Source organism: Salvelinus fontinalis, chromosome 30 (genome assembly GCF_029448725.1).
Source record: "Salvelinus fontinalis isolate EN_2023a chromosome 30, ASM2944872v1, whole genome shotgun sequence".
NCBI classification, from domain to species: domain Eukaryota; kingdom Metazoa; phylum Chordata; class Actinopteri; order Salmoniformes; family Salmonidae; genus Salvelinus; species Salvelinus fontinalis.
The window spans coordinates 40,501,895-40,520,155 of NC_074694.1; the positions used below are offsets into that span (position 1 = coordinate 40,501,895).

The window sequence follows — 18,261 nt, forward strand, 5'->3', positions numbered from 1 at the left end:
CATGCCTTTGGTGGGTGACATAATAATGTGCTTTTGATGTGGATGCTACGCTACAAGACTGTTTTGCTAGCACAGACTGGAATATGTTCCGGGATTCATCCAATAGCATTGAGGAGAATACCACCTCAGTCATCGGCTTCATCAATAAGTGCATTGACAACGTCGTCCCCACAGTGACCTTATGTACATATCCTAACCAGAAGCCATGGATTACAGGCAACATCCGGATCGAGCTAAAGGCTAGAGCAGCCGCTTTCAAGGAACGGGACACTAATCCGGACGCTTATAAGAAATCCCGCTACGCCCTCAGACAAACCATCAAACAGGCAAAGCGTCAATACAGGATTAAGATTGAATCATACTACACCGGCTCTGACGCTTTTCGGATGTGGCAGTGCTTGAAAACTTTTGCGGACTACAAAGGGAAACCCAGCCACGAGCTGCCAGTGATGCGAGCCTACCAGATGAGTTAAATGCCTTTTATTCTCGCTTCAATGCAAGCAACACTAAAGTATGCATGAGAGCACCAGCTGTTCTGGACGACTGTGTGATAACGCTCTCGGTAGCTGATGTGAGCAATACCTTTAATAAACAGAACAACATTCACAAAGCCGCGGGGCCAGATGGATTACCAAGCATGCATGGACCAACTGCCAACCTCTCCCTGACCGAGTCTGTAATACCTACATGTTTCAAGCAGACCACCATAGTCCCTGTGCCCAAGGTACCGAAGGTAACCTGCCTAATGATTACCACCCTGTAGCACTCACATCATGGCTCACATCAACAGCATCATCCCAGATACACTAGACCCACTCCAATTCACATACTGCCCTAACAGATCCACAGATGACGCAATCTCAATCGCACTCCACACTGGCCTTTCCCACCTGGACAAAAGGAACACCTATGTGAGAATGCTTTTCATTGACTACAGCTCAGCGTTCAACACAAACCCCTTAGCTTAGTGCCCACAAAACTCATCACTAAGCTAAGGACCCTGGGACTAACCTTCCTCTGCAACTGGATTCTGGACTCCCTGACGGACCTCCCTCAGGTGGTAAGGGTAGGCAACAACACATCTGCCACACTAATCCTCAACAATGGTGCCCCTCAGGGGTGTGTGCGTAGTCCCCTCCTGTACTCCCTGTTCACCCACAACTGCGTCTCCAAACACAACTCCAACACTATCATTAAGTTTGCTGACGACACAACAGTGGTAGGCCTGATTACCGACAACGATGAGACAGCCTATAGGGAGGAGGTCAGAGAACTGGCAGTGTGGTGCCAGGACAACAACCTCTCCCTCAATGTGAGCAAGACAAAGGAGCTGATCGTGGACTGCAGGAAAAGGTGGGCCGAACAGGCCCCCATTAACATCGACGGGGCTGTAGTGGAGCGGGTCGAGAGTTTCAAGTTCCTTGGTGTCCACATCACCAATGATCTATCATGCCCCAAACACACCAAGACAGTCGTGAAGAGGGCACGACAACACCTTTTCGCCCCCAGGAGACTGAAAAGATTTGGCATGGGTCCCCAGATCCTCAAAAAGTTCTACAGCTGCTCAGCATCTGACCGTAAGGTGCTACAGAGGGTAGTGTGTATGGCCCAGTACATCACTGGGGCCAAGCTTCCTGCCATCCAGGACCTATATACTAGGCAGAGTCAGAGGAAAGACCAAAAAATGGTAAAAGACTCCAGTCACCGAAATCATAGACTCTTCTGGTACCGCACGGCAAGCGGTACCAGAGCGCCAAGTCTAGGACCAAAAAGCTCCTTAACAGTTTCTACCCCCCAGCCATAAGACTGCTGAACAATTAATCAAATGGCCACCCAGACTATTTACATTGACCCCCAACCCACCCATTTGTGTTTACACTACTGCTACTCACTGTTTATTACCTATGCATAGTCACTTTACCCCTACCTACATGTACAAATTACTTTGACTAACCTGTACCCCCGCACATTGACTCGGTACCGGTACCCCCTGTATATAGCCTCGTTATTGTTATTTTATTGTGTTACCTTTTATTATTTTTTACTTTAGCTTTTTTGGTAAATATTTTCTTAACTCTTTCTTGAACTGCATTGTTAGTTAAGGGCTTGAAAGTAAGCATTTCACTGTGTTGTATATGGCGCATGTGACAACTAAAGTTTGATTTGATACTGATAGTTTTTCATTGCCCTCTCTTCCCTTCTCTCAGTTCCAGTTATCAGGCCCCCTCAGCAGACATGTGCCCCCCGGGGTTCCCCCCTCAAGGGCAGGCCTTCCAGCGAATGCACCCTGCCCCAGCCGGAGGTGGTGGCGGTGGAGGAGGAGGTGGAGGACCGGGTGGAGGTGGCGGGGGTGGCTACCATCGGCAGCACTCAGACCCCTGTCTGCCCTACCTGCAGCAGAGCTTCAAGCAGGAGTATCTGGACCCTCTGTATGAGAGGGCTGCCCACATGGCAGGACAAGGACACGGGCCTGGGCCAGGGCATGGATCAAGGCACGGACCTCACCCACCTCACCAACCCCAAAACTCCCACCCCCATCCTCACAGGTTCCCCCCTGCCCACATGATGGTGAAGCAGGAGCCGACTGACTACACCTATGAGCCTGGTGAGTGATTAAATCATGGTGGGCCCGAGAGCGGAATGACAGAGATACAGTATGAGAATGTTTTGACTGTCAGCAATCCCTGTAGTATAAATAGTCTATCTATAATGAATAGCTAATGTTTTTTTTTTGGAGAGAAGCTAATCTCTAATGGAAGTCGCCGAGCATCATTCCTCCCTGACAAATCAACACACTGAACACTGCAAAACATACCCAAACGAATCCTATGTCACTCAAAAGAACATGTAGGCCTTCTGTAGGACATAAGATGTATCAACCCAATTACCTATGCATTGAAATGTTATGTACATATTGCTTTGTGGCTTTTGCTCTCGGTCCTACAAAAGTTCCTTTGAGCCAACCTGTGTATGGCGAACCTTCGAACAAAATGTCCAAAAACAGACACTTCTATATCTACAACAGACTTTTCCCCTACCCCCTCTCTACCTCCAAACTCCTCCTTTCAACTCCCTGACACTTTGCAAAAAAAGGTCTCTGACTCTTGTCTGTAATTCAGTTTTTTCCCCCCCTCCTCTACACTCCTCCCCGCTCCCTCTCGCCGCTCGCTCGTCTCACCGAAAGGAAGGCAGAGGAATTTCATTGAGAAAATGGAGGGCACTGGAAAGACTAGAGTCCCCAGTGGAGCACTCTGGGGTGTTGGGTTGCAACAGCGGTTTCCTTTCTGCAGGCAGATGAACTCATAATGGAAAAATGAGCGTGGCCGCAGTAACTCGAACCTCTCACTGGCTGGGATGTGGAGGTGAGGGGAGGGGGAAGGAGAGGGTGGGGGTAGCTATGGGCCTTGGCAACAACAAACTGAGAACCAGCTCTACCACCACAGCACAGCCCCAAAGCCCTGGCGGTTCCCTTTAAGCAGTGCTAGGATGCAAACACAAGGGCTGGAAATGCAATACGGTGTATAAGTGACATACGGCATGGGTGTTGTGCATATAAGTGACAGTCAACTGGGAGCAGAGCTGTCTTTGTCATGTTTCCCTTGGGTCTTATGGACACAGTGGACAAACACAGCTACAAAGTGAGCCTCCCGGCGCTGAAACCCGCATACCTCGCAATACAATAAGACCGACGATCTAAATTCTTTGGACTTTTTTATGTTTTGATAGAAGCCGGACAGTGCTCAGAAAGTTCAACTTGGTGCTTGAAGGAATCGGACAGTCTTAGAGGAAATAAAAAGGACGTCTGTGGATAAACTGGACTCTGTTGGTAGGAGGAGGAGGAGTTGAGGGGGCTGGTGGGCCTGCCTGAGTGTTGTGCCACAAATAAGAGCTGGCCAGCTATTTTGCCTGCTCAGACTTTCTATCACAAGGACCTCATAGTCCTAATGTGACCAAATCAAATCAAAATGATAGATAAATGCGCCACTAGGCCTTAGGCAGTTACAGTGGGGCAAAAAAGTATTTAGTCAGCCACCAATTGTGCAAGTTCTCCCACTTAAAAAGATGAGAGAGGCCTGTAATTTTCATCATAGGTACACTTCAAATATGACAGACAAAAAGAGAAAAAAAAATCCAGAAAATCACATTGTAGGATTTTTAATGAATTTATTTGCAAATTATGGTGGAAAATAAGTATTGATATTATTTACAGTGTGATAGAGTACTGGCCCGGGAATGAAGAGTCTGATTTCCCCCAGTGACATCTTATCAGAGCCACAGCACTGCAACTGAATTCCCCAGGAGTGAGTCACCAAACTCACCACACTACTGAGGTGCAGGAGACTAGAGCTTCACCCACTCTTGCCTGCTCTTGCCATTCAGCCACTCATACAAACAAACACACAGATGCATGTGCATGCACTCACTCACACAGGCACACACACTATACTGTATATGAGATGAGACCAGGTCGTCACCAACCGGACCACAACCATTAGCAATAAGGAGAAACATCCACCACCCACCCCTGATTAGAGAGGTTTTCAATTTATACAACTTCAGGAAATAGAAATGTGATAAAACATTTGATTAGGGATTGATAGATATACAAAGATCTCATCCATTTGCGCGGTGGCTGGTTGTAAGGGTGTGTCCAGTTACTGACCTGTATTACAAATGTCAGGTGGATGGACAAGGTGCTGACACCTCAGACTCACCATTCTCTACCACTGTACTACACTACACTGCTGCTCCTCACTAGGTGCTTACTCATGGCCTAAAAATACTTTCGAGGACAGGTGATATTATGACAAATGAAGGTTTTGTCCTTGCAGGGCTCGAGGCGATCAAACCAAAATATGCACATTAATACTCTCTCTCCCTGTGGACATTGGCCTGGTATTGATAGAGTGAGGAAGAAAACCCATCTGTACATTGAGAAAGTTTACACTGCATTGAGCAATAGGTGTATGCTTGTGTTACTGTCCTGCAGACGTGCCTGGATGTCCTTCAATGTACCACCACAGCGAGGGGTACCCCAACCCCCAGCACAACAATGAAGGTAAGCAAAAACTCTGGTAGCTAGGTTATATGAATAATGACATGTCAGAAGCATGTATACACCCTTCATAGATACTTCATAGACACGTATGACTAATGTTATAATGCATTATGACTGCAGCATGTTTGTTTTTTTACATGCGTGCCTTATTACCAAAAGTCTGTGCCACCGGTTCATTGCACTGTAGATGGGAGGGGCATACTATATGTACAGAATCTCCCTCTCCCATTTTTTATTTATTTAAATGAGGCCTTGCTACCTACCGGCTGTAGCATTGCGGTCATATGCTAACCAGCCCAGTGTCCGTATTTCCATTGGCTAACCGGAGGTGTCGCTATGTTTCCATTGGCAGAGGCTCTGGCCTTTTCCTGCCTCAAGGATCTCTGGATAAACATTTCTACTGGAAAAAGCCTGTGTATTTTTCCTTGAGAAAAGAAAAACACTCCTCCTCTTCACTCCCTTTGTTTGTCACACCATTCTAGCTATTGTCCAGGACCATTTCTTAAATTAGTGAGAACTCAGGAACTACTCTTGAACAGCTATTCCCAAGACAGACTGTATTATTAAGGATCGTCAGAGTATTAAACACTTCAAATAAAATATTAAAGCAAAAGGAAGAAGGAAGAAGGAACATGTGTCATGGGCGAATTCACCATATTCATACTCATTCATTTTGCCATGATGTGATTCAAGATTTGGCATACAAGTTAAAGCCACCCAAGACAACTTGTAGAACTAATTATAACACCTGTCTTGTTTTACAGGCTATCTCTTTGAAAACGACTCCTGTGTCGTTCCGGAGAAATTCGAAGGTGAGCCTTACAACTTGCTATCTACTGTCCAGAAGTCAGCTCAAGACACTGAGCCTAAAACTCGCACACTCCAATCCACTTCAATAGGTGTCCCTGAGATCAGATAATGGTTATGGGTGATGGCACTGAGGGAGTCCACTGTCCGTTCTCCATAGGAGAGAAACAGAATCCATTAAATCAAATCACGTGTCTCTCCGTTTGGTATCAGCACACCATAAGTGCCAATAGTATCAGATAGAGTGTCGCTGACGGAACAATAAGCTTTAGAGTTGTTTTTTTGCGTGACAGGCTCTTGGTTGGAGCTGAGTTAGCGGGTTTTGTTTCCCCTGTACGTGAGGTAGGGACCAGGCTCCTGTGTCATGGAGAGCAAGGTGACAGTAAGTTTCCCATTGTGCGCTGGGGGGTGATTGACGTGAGGGGAGAGCCTGAGGGCTACTGCACAGGTTGAACCAGCGAAACACACTGAGTTAGAGCACCATTTACTTATAGCGGCTTGCCCCAAGTTCCCACACATACGGTGCTTATCCAATTAGACGTACCCCCACCCCAGTGGGTCACCACTGTTTTATGTTAATGTTGCCTCTAGTGTTATTGTGTTTCCATCAGGAGTGTGACACTTTTTATTTATTTTATTTAACTAGGCAAGTCAGTAAAGAACATATTCTTATTTACAATGACGGCCTACCAAAAGGCAAAAGGCCTCCTGCAAGGACGGGGGGCTGGGATTATTAAAAACATATATACAATATAAATATAAGACAAAACATCTCAACGAGACAACACAACACTACATAAAGAGATATATAAGACAACAACATAGCAAGGCAGCAACACAAGACAACTCAGCATGGTAGCAACACAACATAACAACAACATGGTAGCAGCACAAAACATGGTACAAACATTATTGGGCACAGTCAACAGCACAAAGGTCAAGAAGGTAGAGACAACAATACATCACACAAAGCAGCCACAACTGTCAGTAAGAGTGTCCATGATTCAGTCTTTGAATGAAGAGATTGAGAAAAAACTGTCCAGTTTGAGTGTTTGTTGCAGCTCGTTCCAGTCGCTAGCTGCAGCGAACTGAAAAGAGGAGCGACCCAGGGATGTGTGTGCTTCGGGGACCTTTAACGAATGTGACTGGCAGAACGGGTGTTGTATGTAGAGGATGAGGGCTGCAGTAGATATCTCAGATAGGGGGGAGTGAGGCCTAAGAGGGTTTTATAAATAAGCATCAACCAGTGGGTCTTGCGACGGGTATACAGAGATGACCAGTTCACAAAGGAGTATAGAGTGCAGTGATGTGTCCTATAAGGAGCATTGGTGGCAAACTAAAGAATCGCGGTGAGCAGAAGCAACAACCTCCGCATCATTCAAGACTGTTGCTTTGTGAGAAGGTGTTGAATAAAGTTCACAGTTAGCCGCTGCTATGTAAATGAAAGCTGAAAAGTACCCAGAGCCTTGCCTTGAAGTCAGAGCAGGTCCGCCGGAACCGTGACCCAGTGAGACACGGGTACCGGCCCGCAGAGATGGAAACCCCCCAAAAATTGGATCCTTTTGGGTAAAACATTGGGGTAAATCCTCAGTGGAATTGCACCATCATGGTACTCATCTGCACCATTCACTGACTCTCAAGATAATCACCTTATCAACTATCCCTCACATGGTTGCAGCTACTACAGTGTCTTAAGCATGTCAAGACAGCCATTGATTGGACTCAACCCAAAATGACAGTCTTATCCATATCCTATTAGCAATGGTAAACAAGCTTTGCCCACATTACCATGCTTGTTAGTAGTGGTCCTATGTCAATGGTAGCTGCCTACTTCCTTAAACCAGCCTGAGCCTACAGCCTAGTCCAACCCTAGTCCCTATTCCTCTCCAGGTGAGGTGAAGCAGGAGGGGGGTAGCGTGTTCCGTGATGGGGCCCCCTACCAGCGCAGGGGATCCCTGCAGCTCTGGCAGTTCCTGGTGGCCCTGCTGGATGACCCGGGCAACGCCCACTTCATCGCCTGGACCGGCCGCGGCATGGAGTTCAAACTCATCGAGCCTGAGGAGGTAAGGCCCAACCTACAAGTCGAAGATCTAGAGTAACTAGAACTACAGTAAGGACATCTCTAATGGAGCTATATCTACAGTAACAAAATGTTTCATCTCCTGTTTGGAAAGAATTGTTAGAACAAAGCTAAGTTCGCTTGTTTGGGAGGTCAGAGACAGACATAAGAGGTATTTAATGCGGTTTGTGCCTTGTAATGGCATCTCCCAATTTGGGATCTTTGCTCTTTGTTCAGAAACATTATAGGCTTAACCATTAGAAGTAGGATAAGTTCCCTCTGCTATGTGCTGCAGTGTCAGACGTAAGAGGTATTTAAAGGGGCAATCTGCAGTCGCTACATTCCTTTCTGGACTTATAAATGAATATGGACCCATTTGAGTCTTGAATAATTTAACTTATAAACGCTTATAAATTTAACTCATGAACTTAGTTCAACTGTCGTACCACATCAGAACCCAAAATACAAGCCTGTTTTACTCCAAAGTTTGTAAACACTGTAAATGTAAAAATGTTAAAAATACTAGCGTATACAATGTTTAAATACTATAGTATTATTCACTGTAGTGTTTTTACAGACTTTACTGTAGTATTTACAATTTACTAGAATATATACTGAACAAAAAAATACATTATTATCTTGGCAAAGGAGAAATGCTCACTAACAGGGACAAACAAATGTGTGCACAAAATTTGAGAGAAATTAGCTTTCTGTGCATATGGAACATTTCTGGGATCTTTTATTTCAGATCAAGAAACATGGGACCAACACTTTACATGTTGCATTTATATTTCTGTTCAGTATAAATACTGCAGTAAGAAAAAAACTGTAGTACAGCGCCTTCCGAAGGTATTCATATCACTTGACTTATTCCACAGTTTTGTTACAGCCTGAATTCAAAATAGATTTAAAAAAAAATCTCACCCATCTACACACAATACCCCATAATGACAAAGTGAAAACATGTTTTTAGGAATGTTAGCAGATTTTCTCAAGCTCTGCTACGTTAGATGGGGGAGCGGTGGTGAACAGCAATCTTCAAGTCTTTCCACAGATTTTCAATTCTGGGCCACTATAGGACTTTCACATTCTTGTTCTGAAACCATTCCAGATTTGCTGGCTATATGCATGGGGTCATTGTCCTGTTGGAAAGTAAATCTTCGCCCCAGTCTTAGGTCATTTGCACTCTGAAGCAGGTTCTCATCCAGGGTTTACCTGTATTTGGCTCCATTCATTGATCCCTCTATCCTTACCAGTCTCCCAGTCCTTGCAGTCGAAAAGCATCCCCATAGCATGGTGCTGCAACCACCATGCTTCACGGTAGGGATGGTGTTAGGTGGGCGCTTCTTTTAGCTTATGCTCTCAGTCTTTCACGTGCCTTTTTGCAAACTCCAGGCGTGCCTCATGTACCTTTTTCCTCAGGAGTGGCTTCCATCTGGCCCCTCTCCCATAAAGCCCAGATTGGTGAAGTGCTTTTAGAGACTGTTTTCCTTCTGGCAAGTTCTCCCATCTCAGCCAATTCATTTTGTACGAAGGACCAAGGATATACACAGTGTGTCTCATCACAATTCTATCTCGGAGATCTACAAACACCTTCTTGGACTTCATGGTATAGTCTCTACTCTGACATGCACTGTCAACTGTGGGGTTTTATATAGGCAGGTGTTTCTTTCGGAAACATGTCCAAACAATTGAATTGGCCACAGGTGGACTTCAATCAAGTTGTAGTGACATCTTAAGGATGATCAAAGGAATTATGAGCATTAGAGCAAATGGGTATGAACATTTATATTTCTGTATTTCATTTTCAATAAATTAGCAAAAAGATCTAAAAACATGTTCTCTGTCATTATGGGGTAACGTGTGTAGACGGGTGACACATTTCTGGGGGAGTTCAGGCTGTAACACAACATGTGGAATAAGTCAAGTGGTATGAATACTTCCTGAAGGCACTGTATATACTATAGTGTATTATAGTATACTGTAGTATGGACTGTAGTACTTGCTGTAGAGTTTTTGCTGACATTACTGTAGTATTTACTATAGTGTTTTTGTTTTATTATCTTTGACATAGCGAAGAAAACCTACTGGACAAAATACTTTTCTATTTAATTTTCAGATAATTTCCCCAATCTGTAGCTGGGTAGAACTTAGGTCTAAAACGGATAGTTCAGAGCTCTTGCTCTTTTGATAACCTGTAGGGAACACAATATATGGTCTATTATTGGCATTTAGGTTTCTCACTTATGGGTGGCACAAATTTGGATATGGGGAGGGGAATGGGCAGGGTATATGCAAATTAAATACTGTAGTGTTTTTGCAGACATTACTGTAGGATTTACTGTAGTGTTTCTGCAAACATTACTGTAGTGTTTTGTGGTAAGTAGTATACTGTAGTATTTACTATAGTATTCTACAGTATACTACAACATTATCTAGTAAGTACTACACATGTTATAGGTATACAAGTGTTTAGTATAGTATGCTAGTTTACTACATAATTCTATAGTAAGTACTGTAGTATTCTATAGTAAACTGTAGTATTTTTTAATGTGGGTCTATAGCCTCAAAACGTGGCTAACACTATCATTTTGATATCATGGATGGTAAGTCCATAGCTCTGTCTATGAATTTGAGAGTGGTTGGATTTCTCCAACCCCAGCTTTTTTACCAAAACAGGGGAGAGGAGTACACTTTGTTATTGTTTCAAGCACTGATTGCTCCTTTAACGCTGATTGAGCATTCTCTAGAATAAGGTTTCAATGTTTGAGATTGCTCCCCCCTCCACCCTTCGAAACCATCTCCGGGGCCATGCACTGATCTAAACTGCCAGTTACCCATTAACCTCCATGCATTATTTACCACACGTAATAACAGGAGATACACACACACAAAATGGAAGATGAGCTCCACCACCTCATATCACTCCACATCACCTATAAATAAATGGACTGGTTGAGAGATGCTTTTGAAGTTGAGCTGTTGACTTGAAGTTTATTCAAACAGATAACTGAATTTACAAGACATTTATAAAACATTCTGATACAATGATACTTCCATTATCTGGCTACTGTACATAAATTATTCATACTACAAGAGCAGCTACGGTTGAGTGTCCACTCAGGATCAGAGAGAGTAGTCTGCTCAGGGAAATCAGCATTCCCTAAACCCCTAAGTCAGGAGTCAACTACGCCTTCTCTACGTGTCCTCTATCTACACTCAAGTCTTCCTATAGTGACCAGGCTGTTTGTCATCAACACGCAGTTCCATTCTGGTCTCGTTTGGAGATGCGAGACATTTCGTAGGTATCGGAATTAGCAGGCTGTCAGTGGGGAGTTCAACTTGAGGTGGAGACAATATTTCACGATGCTGCCTCTATGACAACCTGGCACCAGGCTCATTTCACTGTGCACACTGTGGGACTCTGGTTGCATTAAAAAGTTGTGATGGGTTATATAAAAAGGAAGTGAATCCACATGTGGGGACTTTTGATATGATGAGCCAGTTAGCTCAGAGAAAGAGCCTCAAAACTGGTCACCGAGGCTCCCCTAGTGGTGGCATTGGAGATTTGCAGGCAGAAGGAAGAAATTATTTGGAATTCATTCATATTGGCTCCAGCAGCTTTTCCCCTAGGATTTGTTTCTGCAGTGGTGGCAAGGGTAGCGGCCGGTGTAGGCTAACATTACTACGAGCGTTAGCGCAGTTATATGCTAGCTATTCCATTGCGCAATGACATGCTAGCTGTTCCCATAGACTTCCAGTCATTGAGCCAACAACTATCCATTTAAAAGTGCGTCTCCGCAAAAATACATATATAGCCCCCCAAAAAAATTGGGCAGAGGGTGTGCCACCCCTGCTAAATTAATATAGGGAAACACTGCTCCAGAGAGCAAGTCCTCACTCCATCTGACCTCAATCCATAAAATAATATGATAGGAGTGTTCTTTGGCAGATGCTAAAAACTTTGTCCCCTTTCTAATGTGTGTTCATTCACCCGTGAAGAGCAGAGGGCCTGGAGCTGAACAGTCCCAGATGTAACCACCTCTCGCTCTTCTCCCTCCCTCCCCTCTCTCCTCTCTCCTCAGGTGGCCAGGCTCTGGGGCATGCAGAAGAACCGTCCAGCCATGAACTATGACAAGCTCAGTCGCTCTCTGCGTTATTACTACGAGAAGGGGATTATGCAGAAGGTACAAACTAAGGCATTTATAAACCTAGCTGTACAATATGCTTTATTCAGTAGTTCAAATGCGTCTCAGAGCGATGGGTCTGCCTATCATATGGTTGGCTCTTCCATTTGATTCAGAAGCAATGTTTTACATTAAAATGGCTAATGTGTATATCTGATTCATTTGATTAGATTTGTTCGACACTTGCATTAGTATAACGACACCGACTAATGAGCATATCTAACAAAGGAATTCCTTTCCTTCGTATTTCCAGGTGGCAGGGGAGCGCTATGTTTACAAGTTTGTGTGCGAGCCCGAGGCTCTCATCTCCCTGGCTTTCCCCGACAACCAGCGGCCCAGCCTGAAGGCAGAGTTTGAGCGCTACGTCAACGAGGAGGACACTGTGCCCCTGTCCCACATGGACGAGGGGGCCTCCTACCCCACTGAACAAGCCCCACCAAACATGGGCGCCCAGCCCTACTCCAAAGGTTACATGTACTAATGCCACCACCCCACCCCCTATCCTCTCTGTCGGGGGTTGGCAACAGGTGGCCCGTGGGCCAAAACCGACCGACAAGCGGGTTTTTTTGGGGGGGGGGGGGGGGGGGCAAAAGTTTTGGGGTTTTCGTTTTGTCAAAGCCTAAAATCACCAGGAATTCAGCCCAACATTTGTTTAATTTAGGACATTTGTTCCCAAGTATTCCCACAAAAAAAAAAAGTGATCATGTCTCAGTGTAATCAAGGTATGAAAGTTGTTTTTTTTCAAATACAGTCTCTTTTTGGGCTTAGTTCTGGTCAATTTGCAGTGTACAAATTATTATGTTCCGGCCCCCCCGACCATCCGCTCCGGAAAAAAAATCGGCCCGCGGCTGAATCTAATCTAGTTGCCTACCCCGGCCCCTTCACCTATTGCACATGCCCACCCCATCCACTTGTATATAAAAAGGCTATGGTGTTTCTTTGAGTTTTTAAGAGCTGCATTCCTCTCACTTCTGAGGCCTATTTAATCCATACACATGACTGTGGTTAAAGAGATTGCTTAATAAAAGACACAATATTACTACTACTATGTGCCAAGACATATATTCTTTCTCTGATAACATTGTGACAGATTTGGAATGGCTACACAGAGGGAGAAGGGGTGTTATTTCAACGCATGGAGTAATTTACAGTATAAATCATGAGCACGAAAATCAGTTAATCAAACTTCAGTCTATGGGAGACTCTCAATTGCATACTCCTCGCGTCCTCTCTCCTCTGGCTTTCTCATCCAATGGGTTGAGGGGAGTACGCGAGGAGTATGCAATTGAGATTCTCCCAAAGTCGTTGACAAAAGAGCACATGCATTTCCGACCTCACATGCTGACATTATCAGTGGTCACACCTTATGTGAACTAGGAAACATGATTACTACGAAGGTTCTTATAGGTCAGACTGTTCCACTCCTAATACAGTGAATTCCTAAAGTATTCAGACGCCTTTTCCACTTTGTTACATTACAGCCTTAATCTAAAATGACTTAAATAAATGTTTTCCTCATTAATCTACACACAATACCCCATAATGACAAAGCAAAAACATGTTTTTAGAAATGTTTGCAAATGTATTAAAAATATTTAAAAAACAGACGTACACTACTGGTCAAAGGTTTTAGAACACCTACTCATTCAAGGGTTTTTCTTTATTTTTACTATTTTCTACATTGTAGAATAATAGTGAAGACATTAAATGAAACAACATATGGAGTCATGTAGTAAACAAAAAAGTGTTAAACAAATCAAATAGCCATCCTTTGCCTTGATGACAGCTTTGCACTCTTGACATTCTCTCAACCAGCTTCATGAGGTACTCACCTGGAATGCATCTTAATAAACATGTGTGCCTTCTTAAACGTTAATTTGTGGAATTTCTTTCCTTCTTAATGCATTTGAGCCAATCAGTTGTGTTGTGACAAGGTAGGGGTGGTATACAGAAGATAGGGCTATTTGATAAAATACCATATTATGGCAAGAACAGCTCAAATAAGCAAAGAGAAACGACAGTCCATCATTACTTTAAGTCATGAAGGTCAGTCAATACGGAAAATTTTAACGTTTCTTCGAGTGCAGTCGCAAAAACCATCAAGCACTATGATGAAACTGGCTCTCATGAAGACCGCCACAAGAATGGAAGACCCAGAATTACCTCTGCTGCAGAGGATAAGTTCATTAGTTACCAGCCTCAGAAATTGCAGCCCAAATAAATGCTTCACAGAGTTCAAGTAACAGACACATCTCAACATCAACTTTTCAGAGGAGACTGAATCAGGCCTTCATGGTCGAATTGCTGCAAAGAAACCACTACTAAAAGGACACCAATAAGAATAAGAGACTTGCTTGGGCCAAGAAACACAGGCAATGGACATTAGACCGGTGGAAATTTGTCCTTTGGTCTGAAGTCCAAATTGGAGAATTTTGGTTCCAACCGCCGTGTCTTTGTGAGGCGCAAAGTAGGTGAACGGATGATCTCCGCATGTGGATTTCCCACCGTAAAGCATGGAGGAGCAGGTGTTATGGTATGGGGGTGCTTTACTGGTGACACTGTCTGTGATTTATTTAGAATTCAACGCACACTTAAACAGCATGGCTACCACAGCATTCTGCAGCGATACACCATCCCATCTGGTTTGGGCTTAGTGGGACTATCATTTATTTTTCAACAGGACAATGACCCAACACACCCTCAGGCTGTGTAAGGGTTATTCTACCAAGGTGAGTGATGGAGTTCTGCATCAGATGAGCTGGCCTCCACAATCCCCCGACCTTAACCAAATTGAGATGGTTTGGGTTGAGTCAGACGGCAGAATGAAGGAAAAGCAGCCAACAAGTACTCAGCATATGTGGGAACTCCTTCAAGACTGTTGGAAAAGCATTCTAGGTGATGCTGGTTGAGAGAATGCCAAGAGTGTGCAAAGCTGTTATCAAGGCAAAGGGTGGCTATTTGAAGAACCTCAAATATAAAATACATATAAATACTTTTTTGGGTCATGATTCCATATATGTTAATTCATCTTTTTGATGTCTTCACTATTATCTACAATGTAGAAAATAGTTTAAAAAAAACAACCCTTGAATGAGTAGGTGTTCTACAACCTTTGCCAAGAGATTCAAAATTGAGCTCAGGTGCATCCTGTTTCCATTGATCATCCTTGGGAGGTTTATACAACTTGATTGGAGTCCACCTGTGGTAAAATCAATTGATTGGACATGATTTGGAAAAGCACACACACCTGTCTATATAAGGTCCCACAATTGACAGTGCATGTCAGAGCAAAAACCAAGCCATAAGGTCAAACAAATTGTCCGTAGAGCTCCGAGACAGGATTGTGTCGCGGCACAGATCTTGGGAAGGGTACCAAAACATTTCTGCAGCATTGAAGGTCCCCATGAACACAGTGGCCTCCATTCATAAATATAAATAGTTTGAAACCACCACCCGGCCAAACTGAGCAATCGGGGGAGAAGGGCCTTGGTCAGGGAGGTGACCAAGAACCCAATGGTCACTCTGACAAAGCTCCAGAGTTCCTCTGTGGAGATGGGAGAACCTTTCAGAAGGACAACCATCTCTGCAGCACTCCACCAATCAGGCCTTTATGGTAGAGAGGCCAGGAGGCCACTCCTCAGTGAAAGGTACATGACAGCCCATTGGAGTTTGCCAAAAGGCACCTATAGGACTCTCAGACCATGACAAACAAGATTCTCTGGTCTGATGAAACCAAGATTGAACTCTTTGGCCTGAATGCCATGAGTCACGTCACGTCTGGAGGAAAGCTGGCACCATCCCTATGGGGAAGCATGGTGGTGGCAGCATCATGCTGTGGGAATGTTTTTCAGCGGCAGGGGAGACTAGTCAGGATCGAGGGAAAGATGGACGGAGCAAATTATAGCGAGATCCTTGATGAAAACCTGCTCCAGAGCGCTCAGTACCTCAGACTGGGTCAAAGGTTTACCTTCCAACAGGACAATGACCCTAAGCACACAGTCAAAACAACGCAGGAGTGGCTTCGGGACAAGTCTCAATATCCTCGAGTGGCCCAGCCAGAGCCCAGACTTGAACCCAATCAAACATATCTGGAGAGACCTGAAAATAGCTGTGCAGCGACGCTCCCCATACAACCAGACAGAGCTTGAGAGGATCTGCAGAGAAGAATGGGAGAAACTCCCTAAAAACAGTTGTGCCAAGATTGTAGCGTCATACCCAAGAAGACTCGAGGCTGTAATCTCTGCCAAAGGTGCTTCAACAAAGTAGTGAGTAAAGGGTCTGAATACTTATGTAAATGTTATTTCTAAAACATTTCTAAAAACCTGTTTCTGCTTTGTCATTATGTGGTATTGTGCATAGATTGATGAGGGGAAAAAACTATTTAATCCATTTTAGAATAAGGCTGTAACGTAACGAAATGTGGAAAAAGTCAAGGGGTCTGAATACTTTCCAAATGCACTGTATCTGCACACAGCCGTAATGGGACACCTTAACATTCATAAATTAAAATCAGTTGACTTTTGAAAATCAGTTGACTACTTTTGTAGTTCTGCAAGGGCCAATTCTGTAACTTGTCTGTACTATCCTTTCCATTCCTATCATTGGCGGACCAAGACAGTTTAATTATAACAGCAACAAGACAAAAACAGCAGACATGAGACCATCCAATATTTAATATGGAAGAATATGGTCATTTAGATATCACTCATTTCAGTTCGCTTACATTTCCGTCATCTTAATGAAACCACAGATCTGGTAATTGTTGACCACAATCAAAGTCCGATCCGTTTCCCTAGATATAAACTATATTACATGAGATCTCTAGACTAAATGGACTCTGAGCATTGTGTCCTCATAAACAGACAGACTTCCACTGACTGATTAGATTACTGCCCACTTAAAGTGTCCAGTCTCCTTCCTAATCACTTAATAGTCATTTTCTTTGAGGGAATCCGTAATGTTCTGTTTTGAGATAATTTATACATTGGGCAAAAAAGACCTTTTGGTAATTTATGGGCACTTTTGATTTCTGTCTGATGGGAGGTAAGTTAACTGACATTGACCATGAAGCCAAATGACTCGGAAGGAACACAGAAAGGAACAATGGACTGGTATTTCTCAACCAGTTGTCAATGACAGTCTCCCTCTCTCTCCTGCTGTGGTGTGAGCCTGTGCGTAAGGGTATAAGAGATACACCTCTACTTCCTGCGAAAGGCGCGGGAGATTCTCCAAGCGTTGGGCTCTTCGTAGCGGTTGTAGAGGGGCTCGAGGCGCTGCATCTTCTTCTGTTTGCTGAGACGCGTGGGATCGGCCACTTTGAAAAAGGCCGGCGAGAACTCTACCAGCCAGCGTGGGTCAATGGTGGTCACCTCCCTCATGTACTCCTTAGTAGTCAGCACCAACTCATGGTACACTAACCTGACGATATGGTGATGAAAGGAGTGGGGGAAATTAGTGTACAGAAGAGCAAGATTTTGAATCTTTCTGGAGCTCTATTGCCTGATCATATATATCTAAAAAGTATCAGTCTATAAACTTATACAGTACTCTTTACTTTCCAACAATGTTTGATCTATACAATGACTCTACTACATAGAGGCAAGGATGTCAAAAACTTTTACGAGTAACAATTGACGATAGTCAATGTAAACTTGAGACTATGCCTAAAACCCCCACGGGTTTGGACTCACCACTCAGGCTGGCGGTTGAACAGGGAACTGGAGGGGTGGATGTACACCACCTGCTGGTCAATGAGGGTACGGTAACCCTCCTGGGGATCCTTTTTGGCTGCGTTCCGGAAGAAACCACTGCAGATGGCCTTCTGTATGCGCACTGTGGCCTTTCCACAAGACACCATGTCCAGTTTATGCCTGAAAGAACAGGTCAAAGTAAGGGTGAATTATTGGAATCCTAAGTCTGACATTTTGATACAGTATGTCCTGTAGATTTCTATGAAGTAAACTGGACAAAAATATAAATGCAAAAAGTGTTGGTCCCATTTTTCATGAGCTGAAATAAAAGATCCTAGAAATGTTCCATATGCACAAAATGCTAATTTCTCTCAAATTTTGTGCACATATTTGTTTAGATCACTGTTAACGAGCATTTCTCCTTTGCCAAGATAATCCATCCACCTGACAGCTGTGATT

At 44.0% G+C, this 18,261-nt stretch overlaps 2 protein-coding genes across 4 annotated transcripts in view; one reads left to right on the plus strand and one right to left on the minus strand.

Moving 5' to 3' along the window:
* Positions 1–13,157, plus strand: part of LOC129829222 (ETS translocation variant 4-like) — a 39,671-nt gene extending 26,514 nt beyond the window's left edge. Inside the window, exons 7-12 of the mRNA XM_055890883.1 lie at positions 2,208–2,605; positions 4,991–5,059; positions 5,824–5,871; positions 7,757–7,929; positions 12,011–12,112; positions 12,366–13,157. Of these exons, the coding sequence (XP_055746858.1) occupies positions 2,208–2,605; positions 4,991–5,059; positions 5,824–5,871; positions 7,757–7,929; positions 12,011–12,112; positions 12,366–12,593 (1,018 nt within the window). The 3' untranslated portion in view covers positions 12,594–13,157. The remainder of the gene's footprint in view (positions 1–2,207; positions 2,606–4,990; positions 5,060–5,823; positions 5,872–7,756; positions 7,930–12,010; positions 12,113–12,365) is intronic.
* The window catches only part of LOC129829220 (ATP-dependent RNA helicase DHX8-like), a 30,957-nt gene continuing 25,380 nt past the window's right edge, over positions 12,685–18,261 (minus strand). For all 3 annotated transcript variants that reach the window (XM_055890878.1, XM_055890880.1, XM_055890879.1), the window contains exons 22-23: positions 17,803–17,982; positions 12,685–17,530 (exon numbers count right to left, since the gene is read on the minus strand). In XM_055890878.1, the coding sequence (XP_055746853.1) occupies positions 17,311–17,530; positions 17,803–17,982 (400 nt within the window). In that variant the 3' untranslated portion in view covers positions 12,685–17,310. The remainder of the gene's footprint in view (positions 17,531–17,802; positions 17,983–18,261) is intronic.